General features: G+C 46.2%; 1 protein-coding gene across 1 annotated transcript in view; it reads right to left on the reverse strand.

Annotated features, from left to right (window-relative positions):
* Window positions 1-197: 197 nt before the first annotated feature.
* The window catches only part of lemd3 (LEM domain containing 3), a 42,582-nt gene continuing 26,134 nt past the window's right edge, over window positions 198-16,645 (reverse strand). The window contains exons 6-11 of the mRNA XM_045714023.1: window positions 16,394-16,598; window positions 13,424-13,602; window positions 11,645-11,726; window positions 11,153-11,258; window positions 7,826-7,904; window positions 198-5,666 (exon numbers count right to left, since the gene is read on the reverse strand). Of these exons, the coding sequence (XP_045569979.1) occupies window positions 5,488-5,666; window positions 7,826-7,904; window positions 11,153-11,258; window positions 11,645-11,726; window positions 13,424-13,602; window positions 16,394-16,598 (830 nt within the window). The 3' untranslated portion in view covers window positions 198-5,487. The remainder of the gene's footprint in view (window positions 5,667-7,825; window positions 7,905-11,152; window positions 11,259-11,644; window positions 11,727-13,423; window positions 13,603-16,393; window positions 16,599-16,645) is intronic.

The raw sequence follows: 16,645 nt of genomic DNA on the forward strand, positions 1-16,645 counted from the left end.
GGAAGCATAGTGGACACAGGCACAGCTGCTGGACAGGTTCTGCACTGAGGGGACAGGTTGGGCTGAGGTAGAGACAGGCGAGGACACGGTCCATTTCCATATAGGAGAAGATATTTAGAGAGAAAGTTGTAGAACAATACTTCACACCATTAACAGTCAGCAACTGATTAGAAAACATGTCTAATTATGTAGAGCAGTGAGGAAAAAAACACTTTAATCAGAGCCATTTTTACAAGACAATTAAGTGACAAAATTACATTAAAAACATCTGAACCTTTTAAATGTCATGGACATTATTGGACAACTTTAGCTTCATCTGGCTTGAAGGGAGGAGGGGGGTCGTGAAAGGTCAATCTGAACGATACAATAGAAATTAAAACGGCTTCTGCATATAATAATAGTACATATTAGAGGTATAAAATGTACAATGTTTACATAAAATACATAAATCAGAGAAGGAAATGTCGTTTAGGGGGGGGAGAAGCTGATAGTTGAAGCAGCAAGCATCACCTTGGACCGTAGAGAAGTGCCACACAGATAGGTTTAGAGAATTCTGGAAACTTTACCCACATTTCCAGAAATGCCGGTTGCAAGATTCCCGGAATTAAGAGGGAATAAGCAGAAAATACCAAAAATCCTCCGACCGGGATTTCTGGAAAACTTTTTGAGTTTTTTGTAAGCCGCACACAGACCAAACATGTACATTCATTCACTCACTCACTTTATACAGTCTTATATACAGTTTCTTATAATTAAAATAATTTCTTATACATGACTTAGTTTCTCATAAGAAAAACAACCTTCGGGTGCATCACTGTTATTCAACATCAGGTTGGTGACAATATTACAAAAATATAAAAAGATGACCATTACCCACGATGCACCACGTAGGAAAGTACAGTCAGCAAAAACTGGCTTCCATTTTAAATGTTGTTTATTTTGTACATATTCAGCTCTGTGCAGTGGAATACAATTGTTTAAAGTGAATGTAAAGGTCATTCTGTAATGGGAAGGACAGTAAGCACATAAAGTATCTAAACATTAAAAATGACTATCCAAACAACAACCTGACTTGAATTTAAAATAAATACTGGTTAAGTCCCAAATGGCACCCCATTCACCATAGGGCTCGAGTCAAAAGTAGTGCACTATATAGGGAATAGGGTGCCATTTGGGGACGTACTCTGGTGGGGGTGCAGGAAAGCATATTGTTGGACACAAACACCTACAAAACACCCCATTCCAGGTGTTGGCCAGACCAGAAAAAAACATAACTTTCCAAGAAAACAATCTGTAATAAAGCTCTGTCTTTCTGACCTTACGTTCCCTTTAAACAATGATTGTAGCACTATAATAAACCCAAGACATTCTCCAGTAATGCAGTGCCAGTTGTTTTTTGTTTTCGTTTTTTTAAAGCACAAAGTTAAGGCACAACCAGGTCAACAACTGCTGCAGGGGGACAGGACTGCACCAGGTTAAAACAGTCTATATGTATTTTAAATGTGCATTGTTTTGTACAACTTACTGCACCCCACTTTCAACTTAACACTGCATCCCCCCCAAAAAAATACAAATAACCTTAATGGTGGTGAATCCTTTGATCTTGAAGCATTATGATTGGACGACAACATAACGTCTAACAAGCAATCATTCAGAACTTTACAGTCTCCATTTAGACACAAGAGGTGGTTGGAATACTTGGGGTGTGCATATCAAAAATGGCACCCTATTCCCTAAATAGTACACTATTTTGGGTTGAAAGAGGGTGGCGTTTGGGACACGGACACATGGAGCTTGTACTTTAAACAAGCAAACAAAACATTTTGAATCAGCTTATTTCTGCATCAACGTTAAACACCATTTTATTTCCGTGTTACATCTAAAAAACAACTGGTTTGCGTGTTCTCTCTGCAACATATCTGACAGGACTATAATAATATTACATTAGGTCTGCGTTTATCAACAACTATGGCTGGATACAATTAAACAACCACAATACACTAAACAAGTCAAATGACTTCAACATGGCAGGAAAAGTGTTTGCTCGCATCCAAAAATGGAACCCTATTCCCTATATAGTGCACTACTTTTGACCAGGGGCCTATAGGATTAGTGCACTATATTGGGAATGAGGTGCCATTTTGGGGACACGTTTTGGATTTCTCTCTCACACAAAGTAGTAATAAAACTGGTATGTATAAACTACCAATACATGGAATCTGGAGCTTCACATATGAAACCAGCTGAACTCTGTTCCTGTACACCCAGGACTGGCTGCATCTGACATGGCATCCAAATCACTTTGTAGTGCACTACTTTAGACCAGGGCCCATAGGGGTAGTGCACCACTTTAGACCAGGGCCCATAGGGGTAGTGCACCACTTTAGACCAGGGCCCATAGGGGTAGTGCACTAATTTAGACCAGGGCCCATAGGGGTAGTGCACCACTTTAGACCAGGGCCCATAGGGGTAGTGCACCACTTTAGACCAGGGCCCATAGGGGTAGTGCACTAATTTAGACCAGGGCCCATAGGGGTAGTGCACTACTTTAGACCAGGGCCCATAGGGGTAGTGCACTACTTTAGACCAGGGCCCATAGGGGTAGTGCACTATGTAGGGAATAGTGTGCCGTTTTAACACGCAGCAGAAACACAGGGCTGTATTGCAGGGATCGTGGAACAGCTCCACACACACACACACACACACACACACACACACACACCTTCCATTCCATCTATACCTCCATGAATATATACAAAACATATTAAACCAGTGTCTTACTGGGAATCCATTCACACACTCTGAATGGCACACATACACAATCCATGTCTCAAATCTCTTTCTTTAACCTGTCTCCTCCCCGTAATCTGCATCGATTTGAAGTGGATTTAACGTGTGACATCAATAAAGGGATCATAGCTTTTCACCTGGATTCACCTGGTCAGTCGATGTCATGGAAAGAGCAGGTGTTCTTAATGTTTTGTCCACTCAGTGTACGGACGTATCCTAAACAGGACCCTATTTAATCCCTATATAGTGGGCTCTGGTCAAAAGTAGTGCACTATAAATGGAATAGGGTGCTATTTGAGGTGCAGCAAAAGGAAGCCTAGGTGTGTATAGAATCCCATGTTCCAGCAGAAGTCTATGCGGCGGGAACAATGAGCATGAACCAGTATCAATTAAATCAAAAAGTTGTTATTAATTAAAACAGAAACACAAAACAATATAACATTGGAATCTATTCTGCCTGACGGGAGAAGTGCTGCAGCTGCTTGAGGGAGGAAAGATGCTTAAATGGCCACCAATATTGAGTTAAAAGACAGAAAAGCAAAGAAGCCAAAAATACAAAATGGACGACTGACTGATCACCCACGTTATTAGCCCCCTCTTCTCTAAACTCCACAGCGAGGGAGTCTTTCTATCGAAGACGTAGGCCCCGGGGGGTGTACTAACACCACCAGCCAAAATCACTGTCTCGCCACAAGTTATCCTCCCAATCTCTCACAAACACTCACACTTCTGGATACAGAATGTGATGCAGTCAGTATGAGTATTGTAGCGGTAGGCAGGGGAAAATGAGAGTTATCCTCCCAATCTCTCACAAACACTCACACTTCTGGATACAGAATGTGATGCAGTCAGTATGAGTATTGTAGCGGTAGGCAGGGGGGAAATGAGAGCTTATGGTTTTCTTTATTAATACAGATCATTGAAAAGGAAGCCACCGCCACCAGCCAACCATTCAACATGTATTTCCAGCTGACAGCAAAGCACCCACCCTTCAGACGGCTAAGTGTTTATGCCTGCCTTTCCTCCGCCCTTTCCTCCGCCCTTTCCTCCGCCCTTTCCTCCGCCCTTTCCTCCGCCGCTCGACTAAAAACTAAAAAGAAAAAAGGGATTACATTCTCCAGGAAATAAAACATCCAGATTATGGTATAAATTCAAAAGCTTAAATAGGAGGCATACTTTAACCAGCACATGCAGCAATTTCAATGTATAGCCCAACTCAACTCCTTGAAAAATCATGGGGCCAGTCTCATTAAACAAAGGGAAGGAGGGAGGAGAGGATGAAGGGGTTGTTTCTCTCTCATATCTTTTTAAATATGCCATTAGAACAAAATGGAAGTTTTGTTTCCTTGTTAAATCCATAAAGTTTGTAATATAAAAAGAACAAAAATGAAAGTGTCGACGGCACCGGAGAATCACACATCTCCAGCTTCCTCATCCAAAGCTCAGACCACGTCCCCCTAGTCTCCAATCTCCCAGCCCATTGGTTGTTCAAGTGGTCTTCCAAAGTTTAGCTCATCGTTTTGTTTTTAAAACTCTGGACTTGGTCTTTACAACAAAAAACACCAAAGGACTGTCAGTCTAAAGCCTCCCAACCACTCCTGTGGTCCAGACAGGTTGTGGACAACCAACAGTCAGTCAGACAGTCCCCTTAAAGAGAAAACAAAGCCCTGTGAGTTGAGATAGACGATTCACCCAGTCCTGTGAGTTGAGACAGACGATTCACCCAGCCCTGGGAGTTGAGACAGACGATTCACCCAGCCCTGGGAGTTGAGACAGACGATTCACCCAGCCCTGGGAGTTGAGACAGACGATTCACCCAGCCCTGGGAGTTGAGACAGACGATTCACCCAGCCCTGGGAGTTGAGACAGACGATTCACCCAGCCCTGGGAGTTGAGACAGACGATTCACCCAGCCCTGGGAGTTGAGACAGACGATTCACCCAGTCCTGTGAGTTGAACCAGACGGTTCACCCAGTCCTGTGAGTTGAGACAGACGGTTCACCCAGTCCTGTGAGTTGAGACAGACGGTTCACCCAGCCCTGTGAGTTGAGACAGACGGTTCACCCAGCCCTGTGAGTTGAACCAGACGGTTCACCCAGCCCTGTGAGTTGAACCAGACGGTTCACCCAGCCCTGTGAGTTGAACCAGACGGTTCACCCAGCCCTGTGAGTTGAACCAGACGGTTCACCCAGCCCTGTGAGTTGAACCAGACGGTTCACCCAGCCCTGTGAGTTGAGACAGGCGGTTCACCCAGCCCTGTGAGTTGAACCAGACGGTTCACCCAGCCCTGTGAGTTGAGACAGACGGTTCACCCAGCCCTGTGAGTTGAGATAGACGGTTCACCCAGCCCTGTGAGTTGAACCAGACGGTTCACCCAGCCCTGTGAGTTGAACCAGACGGTTCACCCAGCCCTGTGAGTTGAACCAGACGGTTCACCCAGCCCTGTGAGTTGAACCAGACGGTTCACCCAGCCCTGTGAGTTGAACCAGACGATTCACCCAGCCCTGTGAGTTGAACCAGACGATTCACCAAGCTGCCACCACCTCCAGTAGAGGCTTGTTAAGGAGAGACTGAAGGAAGGGGGCTTGTGTTGAGGTGAGACCGTTACACAGGGCTAAGGAGGAGCTGGTTGGGTTGGTAGCGGTGGTATCTGTGGGGTTGAGGGAAAGAGGAGGCTGGGGTAATCTGCCCCCCCTCTCAGGAGAAGCCTAGAGAGTTAGCGTTAGAGCTGCTATCAGGGCTGGTGTGGTGACGTAGTCTGGACATGGTGTTCATGTAGGTGTTAGAGGGCTTCAGTGACGTGGTACAGCCCTGGGCCTGAGGAAAACGCTGGTGGTAGCGGTCCAGACGCAGGTACTTCACCGTCACCAGCTTACCTGGGAGGGGGGGAGAGACCGTAGGTAGGGAGAGAGAGGGAGAGAGAGACGGTAGGTAGGGAGAGAGAGGGAGAGAGAGACGGTAGGTAGGGAGAGAGAGGAGAGAGAGAGACGGTAGGTAGGGAGAGAGAGAGAGAGAGAGAGAGACGGTAGGTAGGGAGAGAGAGAGAGAGAGAGAGAGAGAGAGAGACGGTAGGTAGGGAGAGAGAGAGAGAGAGCGAGAGAGACGGTAGGTAGGGAGAGAGAGAGAGAGAGCGAGAGAGACGGTAGGTAGGGAGAGAGAGAGAGAGAGAGAGAGAGACGGTAGGTAGGGAGAGAGAGAGAGCGAGAGAGAGAGAGACGGTAGGTAGGGGAGAGAGAGAGAGCGAGAGAGAGAGAGACGGTAGGTAGGGAGAGAGAGAGAGAGAGAGAGAGAGAGACGGTAGGTAGGGAGAGAGAGAGAGAGAGAGACGGTAGGTAGGGAGAGAGAGAGAGAGAGAGAGAGAGAGAGGGTAGGTAGAGAGAGAGAGAGAGAGACGGTAGGTAGGGAGAGAGAGAGAGAGAGAGAGAGAGACGGTAGGTAGGGAGAGAGAGAGAGAGAGACGGTAGGTAGGGGAGAGAGAGAGAGAGAGAGAGAGACGGTAGGTAGGGAGAGAGAGAGAGAGAGACGGTAGGTAGGGAGAGAGAGAGAGAGAGAGAGAGACGGTAGGTAGGGAGAGAGAGAGAGAGAGAGACGGTAGGTAGGGAGAGAGAGAGAGAGAGAGACGGTAGGTAGGGAGAGAGAGAGAGAGAGACGGTAGGTAGGGAGAGAGAGAAAGAGAGAGACGGTAGGTAGGGAGAGAGAGAGAGAGAGAGAGACGGTAAGTAGGGACAGAGAGAGAGAGAGAGAGAGACGGTAGGTAGGAGAGAGAGAGAGAGAGAGAGAGAGAGACGGTAGGTAGGGAGAGAGAGAGAGAGAGAGAGAGAGACGGTAGGTAGGGAGAGAGAGAGAGAGACGGTAGGTAGGGAGAGAGAGAGAGAGACGGTAGGTAGGGAGAGAGAGAGAGAGACGGTAGGTAGGGAGAGAGAGAGAGACGGTAGGTAGGGAGAGAGAGAGAGAGAGAGACGGTAGGTAGGGAGAGAGAGAGAGAGAGAGAGAGAGAGAGAGACGGTAGGTAGGGGAGAGAGAGAGAGAGAGAGAGAGAGAGAGAGAGACGGTAGGTAGGGAGAGAGAGAGAGAGAGAGAGAGAGAGACGGTAGGTAGGGAGAGAGAGAGAGAGAGAGAGAGAGAGAGAGAGAGAGAGAGAGAGAGAGAGAGAGAGAGAGAGAGAGAGAGGGTAGGTAGGGAGAGAGAGAGAGAGAGACGGTAGGTAGGGACAGAGAGAGAGAGACGGTAGGTAGGGAGAGAGAGAGACGGTAGGTAGGGAGGGAGAGAGAGACGGTAGGTAGGGAGAGAGAGAGACGGTAGGTAGGGAGGGAGAGACGGTAGGTAGGGAGGGAGAGACGGTAGGTAGGGAGGGAGAGACGGTAGGTAGGGAGGGAGAGACGGTAGGTAGGGAGGGAGAGAGGGTAGGTAGGGAGGGAGAGAGGGTAGGTAGGGAGGGAGAGAGGGTAGGTAGGGAGGGAGAGAGGGTAGGTAGGGAGGGAGAGAGGGTAGGTAGGGAGGGAGAGATGGTAGGTAGGGAGGGAGAGATGGTAGGTAGGGAGAGAGAGATGGTAGGTAGGGAGAGAGAGATGGTAGGTAGGGAGAGAGAGAGAGACGGTAGGGGGGAGAGACGGTAGGTAGGGAGAGACGGTAGGTAGGGAGAGACGGTAGGTAGGGAGAGACGGTAGGTAGGGAGAGACGGTAGGTAGGGAGAGAGAGAGGATGGGGGAGAGCGAGGATAGGGAGAGAGAGGATAGGGAGAGAGAGGGAGAGAGAAACAATGAAGATCAACCATGTGACAATCTCTTAAATCCTTCCTACTTTATCCGGTATCAATGATCACAGCCCCACATGAATAGTACAAAATGCTATTGGCTCAACGTTAGCAAACAAGGGCTATTGGTTTTGTTCCAGGTGGTTAGATAAAATGGTCAACAATGGGGAAGTCAGCAGGTAATAACAAGGTTCATTAGAGGATGGAAGAACAACGAAGGGCAAACAAAGACAAGTGTGTTGTTGCAAAAGTCATAAAAACATTTTTTTTAAAGTGATTTACCATCGAACCAGGAACCATGTAGCGCCTTGAAGGCTTTCCCTGAGTGTTCTGCTGACAGACACTTCACATAGACACAGCCCTGGAGAGGGGAGAGAGGTTAACAAGCTCTTCTATCACAGGTTATAACACAGCCACATCAGTCTGTCTGTAGGGTGACACTGCAATATATAACCATATGGCTGTTGGTTCCACCAGGTCAGTGGATATATAACCATATGGCTGTTGGTTCCACCAGGTCAGTGGATATATAACCATATGGCTGTTGGTTCCACCAGGTCAGTGGATATATAACCATATGGCTGTTGGTTCCACCTGGTCAGTGGATATATAACCATATGGCTGTTGGTTCCACCAGGTCAGTGGATATACAACCATATGGCTGTTGGTTCCACCAGGTCAGTGGATATATAACCATATGGCTGTTGGTTCCACCAGGTCAGTGGATATATAACCATATGGCTGTTGGTTCCACCAGGTCAGTGGATATACAACCATATGGCTGTTGGTTTCACCTGGTCAGTGGAATTATATAACCATATGGCTGTTGGTTTCACCAGGTCAGTGAATATATAACCATATGGCTGTTGGTTCCACCAGGTCAGTGGATATATAACCATATGGCTGTTGGTTCCACCTGGTCAGTAATTATATAACCATATGGCTGTTGGTTCCACCAGGTCAGTGTATATATAACCATATGGCTGTTGGTTCCACCAGGTCAGTGGATATATAACCATATGGCTGTTGGTTCCACCAGGTCAGTGGATATACAACCATATGGCTGTTGGTTCCACCAGGTCAGTGGATATATAACCATATGGCTGTTGGTTCCACCTGGTCAGTAATTATATAACCATATGGCTGTTGGTTCCACCAGGTCAGTGGATATATAACCATATGGCTGTTGGTTCCACCAGGTCAGTGGATATACAACCATATGGCTGTTGGTTCCACCTGGTCAGTGGATATATAACCATATGGCTGTTGGTTCCACCTGGTCAGTGGATATATAACCATATGGCTGTTGGTTCCACCTGGTCAGTGGATATATAACCATATGGCTGTTGGTTCCACCAGGTCAGTGTATATATAACCATATGGCTGTTGGTTCCACCAGGTCAGTGTATATATAACCATATGGCTGTTGGTTCCACCAGGTCAGTGTATATACAACCATATGGCTGTTGGTTCCACCAGGTCAGTGGATATATAACCATATGGCTGTTGGTTCCACCTGGTCAGTAATTATATAACCATATGGCTGTTGGTTCCACCAGGTCAGTGGATATATAACCATATGGCTGTTGGTTCCACCAGGTCAGTGGATATATAACCATATGGCTGTTGGTTCCACCTGGTCAGTGGATATATAACCATATGGCTGTTGGTTCCACCTGGTCAGTGGATATATAACCATATGGCTGTTGGTTCCACCTGGTCAGTGGATATATAACCATATGGCTGTTGGTTCCACCAGGTCAGTGTATATATAACCATATGGCTGTTGGTTCCACCTGGTCAGTAATTATATAACCATATGGCTGTTGGTTCCACCAGGTCAGTGGATATATAACCATATGGCTGTTGGTTCCACCAGGTCAGTGGATATATAACCATATGGCTGTTGGTTCCACCTGGTCAGTGGATATATAACCATATGGCTGTTGGTTCCACCTGGTCAGTGGATATATAACCATATGGCTGTTGGTTCCACCTGGTCAGTGGATATATAACCATATGGCTGTTGGTTCCACCTGGTCAGTGGATATATAACCATATGGCTGTTGGTTCCACCAGGTCAGTGGATATACAACCATATGGCTGTTGGTTCCACCTGGTCAGTGTATATATAACCATATGGCTGTTGGTTCCACCTGGTCAGTGGATATACAACCATATGGCTGTTGGTTCCACCTGGTCAGTGGATATACAACCATATGGCTGTTGGTTCCACCTGGTCAGTGGATATATAACCATATGGCTGTTGGTTCCACCAGGTCAGTGTATATATAACCATATGGCTGTTGGTTCCACCTGGTCAGTGGATATATAACCATATGGCTGTTGGTTCCACCAGGTCAGTGTATATATAACCATATGGCTGTTGGTTCCACCTGGTCAGTGTATATATAACCATATGGCTGTTGGTTCCACCTGGTCAGTGGATATATAACCATATGGCTGTTGGTTCCACCAGGTCAGTGGATATATAACCATATGGCTGTTGGTTCCACCTGGTCAGTGGATATACAACCATATGGCTGTTGGTTCCACCTGGTCAGTGTATATACAACCATATGGCTGTTGGTTCCACCTGGTCAGTGGATATATAACCATATGGCTGTTGGTTCCACCAGGTCAGTGTATATATAACCATATGGCTGTTGGTTCCACCTGGTCAGTGGATATATAACCATATGGCTGTTGGTTCCACCAGGTCAGTGTATATATAACCATATGGCTGTTGGTTCCACCTGGTCAGTGTATATATAACCATATGGCTGTTGGTTCCACCTGGTCAGTGGATATATAACCATATGGCTGTTGGTTCCACCAGGTCAGTGTATATATAACCATATGGCTGTTGGTTCCACCAGGTCAGTGGATATATAACCATATGGCTGTTGGTTCCACCAGGTCAGTGGATATATAACCATATGGCTGTTGGTTCCACCAGGTCAGTGGATATATAACCATATGGCTGTTGGTTCCACCAGGTCAGTGGATATATAACCATATGGCTGTTGGTTCCACCAGGTCAGTGGATATATAACCATATGGCTGTTGGTTCCACCAGGTCAGTGGATATATAACCATATGGCTGTTGGTTCCACCAGGTCAGTGGATATATAACCATATGGCTGTTGGTTCCACCAGGTCAGTGTATATACTGTACCAGTCAAAAGTTTGGACACACCTACTCATTCAAGGGTTTTTCTTTATTTTTACTATTTTCTTTCTACATTGTAGAATAATAGTAAAGACAGCAAAACTATGAAACAGCACATATGGAATCATGTAGTAACCCAAAAAAGTTAAATCAAAAACGTTATATGAGGTTCTTCAAAGTAGCCACCCTTTGCCTTGGTAACAGCTTTGCACACTCTTGGCATTCTCTCAACCAGCTTCATGAGGTAGTCACCTGGAATGCATTTCAATTAACAGGTGTGCCTTGTTACTTTGTGGAATTTCTTTCCTTCTTGAGCCAATCAGTTGTGTTGTGATCAGGTAGGGTGGTATACAGAAGACAGCCCTATTTGGTAAAAAAATAGGGAGCCACTTGGAACACAGCCATTGTTTGATTTAACAGCTGTGACAGACACTCACCTCTCTGGAGTTCTTGTCGACAGCAATGTGGACGATACCGTCGTTGTCACAACACTTCTCCAAGATGGCCTCGTGGATGGCCAGATGCCAGTTTTCACCAACCTCCCTGTCTCACACACACACACACACACACACACACACACACGTAAAGGGGTCAGATGTCATCTAGAAGTCGTAACCCACCTCTAACCTGGTAGTCAAGAACACACAGGTAGGATAGGACAGTACACGTGGCCTACCACAGGTGTCATTCCACTGGAATAGGTGTTCCATCACTGGACTATATCAGACTCTTCTAGCCCATACAATTTACATCCACATCTAAGAGAGAGCCCGCCGACGTCAACATCAACATCTAAGAGAGTCTGCTGATACCGACATGCAAAGAGAGACTTTTAATCCCCTGACAAGTACATGCTCATCCCTAACCCCAACAGAAACCTAAAGATTGATGGTGAACACATTTACTTAGTAATACCCTCTGGTACTCACATGACTGGATCAAACATGTTTCTGATCTTCAGACATGGTGTTAAACTGTTGGGAGGAGAGTTCCTCCTGTCCAGAGGGAATGCTGAGAGGAGAAGAGACAGACAGGAAAGAGACATTCGATGGAGAGAGACAGGAAATGTGTTAGATGGACAGTATAACAGCAGGGAAGAAATATTTTCTTATTTCTGACATAAACTACATGACCAAAAGTATGTGGACACCTGCACCGGCTTTCCACTAGATGTTGGAACATTGCTGCAAACAGCCACTCTTCTGGGAAGGCTTTCCACTAGAGTTGGAATGTGCTATAACAGTCCACTCTTTGGGAAGGCTTTCACTAGATAATTGCTATAAAGCTCCACTCTTCTGGGAAGGCTTTACTAGATGTTGGAACATTGGTGCTATAACAGCCTCCACTCTTCTGGTAAGGCTTTCCACTAGATGTTGGAAATTGCTGCTATAACAGCCTCCACTTTTGGGAAGGCTTTATAGATGTGGAAATTGTGCTATAACAGTACTCTTCTGGGAAGGCTTTCCACTAGATGTTGGAACATTGCTGCAGGGGGACTTGCTTCCATTCAGCCACAAGAGCGTTAGTGAGGTCGAGCACTGATATTGGGAGGTTAGGCCTGGCTCGCAGTCGGCGTTCCAATTCATCCCAAAGGTGTTTCATGGGGTTGAGGTCAGGGCTCTGTGCAGGCCAGTTAAGTTCTTCCACAACGATCTCGACAAACCATTTTCGTATGGACCTCAATTTGTGTCATGCTGAAACAGGAAAGGGCCTTCCCCAAACTGTTGCCACAAAGTAGGAAGCACAGAATCGTCTAGAATGTAATTGTATGCTGTTGTGTTAAGATTTCCCTTCATGGGAACTAAGAAGCCCGAACCATGAAAAACAGCCCCAGACCATTATTCCTCCACCAAAATGTACAGTTGGCACTATGCATTGGGGCAGGTAGTGTTCTCCTGGCATCTGCCAAACCCAGATTCGTCCGTCGGACAGCCAGATGGTGAAGCGTGATTCATCACTCCAGAGAACGCGTTTCCACTGCCCCAGAGTCCAATGGCTCGGCCCTGGAAACCCATTTCATGAAGCTCCTGACGAACAGTTCTGGTGCTGAAGTAGCTTCCAGAGGCAGTTTGGAACTCAGTAGTGGAGTGTTGCAACCGAGGACAGACGATTTTTACCCGCTTCAGCACTCGGCAGTCCTGTTCTGTGAGCTTGTGTGGCCTACCACTTCCCAGCTGAGCCGTTGTTGCTCCTAGACGTTTCCACTGCACAATAACAGCACTTACGGTTGACCGGGGAAGCTCTAGCAGGGCAGAAATTTGACGAACTTACTTGCTGGAAAGGTGGCATCCTATGACGGTGCCACATTCTACTGCCAATGTTTGTCTGTGGAGATTGCATGGCTGTGTGCTCGATTTTATACACCCGTCAGAAACGGGTGTGGCTGATATAGCCGAATCCACTAATTTGAAGGGGTGTCCACATACTTTTGTATAATTAGTGTATTTGCATATTACAGTACATGTTGTTTGTTAGAGTCCAATGCATTGGTCTATTTAATACAATACACTTTGATATCGACCAAACTCCATGTACAACCTACATGTTGCACATAAGGTAGATCCCACTCTTGGAATCCATAACCAACTCTTTACCAGTTACGAGAGACTAGGCCTGCGTTTCCAAATGGCAGGGCTCTGGGGTCAAAGGTTATATAGGGAACAGGGTACCATATGGGAGCACACTAGGAATGGGGACAGGTTAGTTACCTTTGCCCTGCCAGACTTTAGAGGGAATGAGTGAGATCTGGTCGCAGCTCAGAGAGGGCTGGAGCCACCGCCACACCAGGAAGTCAGCTCCACCAATCCGCTGAGACTCTGTCCTGATACGGCTCTCATTGGCTGAGAGGAAGGTCACAGCCCGGTCCCAAACCTTCTTCAGCTTCTTTCTGGAATGGTAGAATAGAAACAAACATAGCTAGTCTCTCTGACATGATAGGAAAACCCAGTTAAACTGAACAAGATGTGATTTGTTCCCTGAAACGTTGCTCCTCAGGGGACTAAACAACAGAATCTGCCCTAAACACAACAGAGCAGTTTAGTAAAAATGACCACGGCTTCTTAAAGTCCCTGAGATCCATACAGCTTATAGACTTCAAGAAGCATTTCTGTAACCATTTAGCTGATCGACACAAACAATGACGTGTGGTGGTAGTTCTGTTGGAAGTCGAAGGTGGTTCTGCACTGTAGGGCCCTATAAAATCTGGAAATATTTTTGCCTGATTCCATTTTGTTTCTTTCCCCAAATTCCATTTGCTCCATCTAGTTTTCCCAGGTTTTTCTCCAGTGTTCTAAGATCACACTTTTTATTTATAGAAAAAAAAACAATATTGGATGTTCTAAGTCCAAAACAGTGCTTAAAAATCACACCAGGAGTCCATTTTTGAAGTCTGGGAATTGTAGATATTTTGGTGTAGTTACCCTTTAATTCCCCTGTGAACCAGCCAGAGACCCTTGTTTGGTCAGCGATGTTTCTGTAGCGCTCATGTGATGGCAGAGTTTGCAAAACAAAATGGCCACTAGATTGATGCAAATAAATGATGACATCATTCTGCCAGAAAGGCTACTTTGTAGTTAACATTTAATTGAGCTTTTTGGGAAAGCATTTCCATCTACCAAAAGACTGTTTTCATTTTATTAGCATCATCGCTAACAGCTACACAAACGCGCAAACACACAGACAGGGGCATTCCTGTGCCGTTGCCTGAAAATACAAAATTCACTGAGAACGGTTACACGCACACAACACAATTATTGTGCATAGTCAGGTTAATATAATAGTTTAAAACGTTTACATGCTTTGCAAGAAGTACGATTTGCCTAATAATCCTGTTTCCATAGACCCATCAGGAAGCCTGATTTCAGATGTGACTTATTAAATAAATGCAGAACCAATCAGAATTGTCGTCCAACCGCAGTGATCATGTTATTTTTGGAGAAGACTATCGGAGTTCGGACATACAAAGTTGGTATGTGAAACCTATTTCTAACGTGCATTCTTTCAGTTGTTCCTAACACTTCAGTCGCTCGTAAGAAGAAGGCTTGTCGTAACGGTGCTGGCACAGATCAAACACACCGCTGGAACGCCAATTTAAGCCGTTTACATGTCCTAATCATTTGAAAGATTGCTCAGAAAACCAGTTGTTTTAAAAGCGGCGTATGCTTACCCAGACAGATAAGATCAAAACTTATCCACCGCCGATTACGATAAGCAGAGCTAGGTGTTTACATCACTGCTGCCATACTCGGTCTACTGCCATAAAAATCAGCTTAATATCGAATTATTTGTGTGCACGTAAAAGTACTCATTGATGCATTTTGTTCACGTCTTATGATAAACTTGGGCAAATGTATGCATTCCCTACTGAGTAAAATACATTTAGTTGATTCCCTACTGAGTTCAATACATTTAGTTGATTCCCTACTGAGTTCAATACATTTAGTTGATTCCCTACTGAGTTCAATACATTTAGTTGATTCCCTACTGAGTTCAATACATTTAGTTGATTCCCTACTGAGTTTAATACATTTAGTTGATTCCCTACTGAGTTTAATACATTTAGTTGATTCCCTACTGAGTTCAATACATTTAGTTGATTCCCTACTGAGTTCAATACATTTAGTTGATTCCCTACTGAGTTCAATACATTTAGTTGATTCCCTACTGAGTTCAATACATTTAGTTGATTCCCTACTGAGTTCAATACATTTAGTTGATTCTCCTCAACGCAGATTTTATAGGGCCCTAGTACTGACCTGTCCTGGGGTTGAACCAGGGAGTCTCTGACGTGAGGGATGGGCAGGTAGGAGGTTAGTACTGACCTGTCCTGGGGTTGAACCAGGGAGTCTCTGACGTGAGGGATGGGCAGGTAGGAGGGTAGTACTGACCTGTCCTGGGGTTGAACCAGGGAGTCTCTGACGTGAGGGATGGGCAGGTAGGAGGTTAGTACTGACCTGTCCTGGGGTTGAACCAGGGAGTCTCTGACGTGAGGGATGGGCAGGTAGGAGGTTAGTACTGACCTGTCCTGGGGTTGAACCAGGGAGTCTCTGACGTGAGGGATGGGCAGGTAGGAGGTTAGTACTGACCTGTCCTGGGGTTGAACCAGGGAGTCTCTGACGTGAGGGATGGGCAGGTAGGAGGTTAGTACTGACCTGTCCTGGGGTTGAACCAGGGAGTCTCTGACGTGAGGGATGGGCAGGTAGGAGGTTAGTACTGACCTGTCCTGGGGTTGAACCAGGGAGTCTCTGACGTGAGGGATGGGCAGGTAGGAGGTTAGTACTGACCTGTCCTGGGGTTGAACCAGGGAGTCTCTGACGTGAGGGATGGGCAGGTAGGAGGTTAGTACTGACCTGTCCTGGGGTTGAACCAGGGAGTCTCTGACGTGAGGGATGGGCAGGTAGGAGGTTAGTACTGACCTGTCCTGGGGTTGAACCAGGGAGTCTCTGACGTGAGGGATTGGCAGGTAGGAGGTTAGTACTGACCTGTCCTGGGGTTGAACCAGGGAGTCTCTGACGTGAGGGATGGGCAGGTAGGAGGTTAGTACTGACCTGTCCTGGGGTTGAACCAGGGAGTCTCTGACGTGAGGGATGGGCAGGTAGGAGGTTAGTACTGACCTGTCCTGGGGTTGAACCAGGGAGTCTCTGACGTGAGGGATGGGCAGGTAGGAGGTTAGTACTGACCTGTCCTGGGGTTGAACCAGGGAGTCTCTGACGTGAGGGATGGGCAGGTAGGGCTGGAGGTCATTGTTCTCCTGACACGACGCGTTGTGGATCCTCAGAACACCTATGATTCTCTCCACCATGTCATACATCTGCCTGGTCTCCTCTTCCTCTGTCCTCCAACGATACTTCAAATAGTAGAATACACCCCACGCCAGACCAATCACTAGAGAGAGAGAGAGAGGTTAGATTAGATACTACATATAGTAGAAT

This window comes from Salmo salar, unplaced genomic scaffold (genome assembly GCF_905237065.1).
Source record: "Salmo salar unplaced genomic scaffold, Ssal_v3.1, whole genome shotgun sequence".
Classification (NCBI taxonomy): Eukaryota; Metazoa; Chordata; class Actinopteri; order Salmoniformes; family Salmonidae; genus Salmo; species Salmo salar.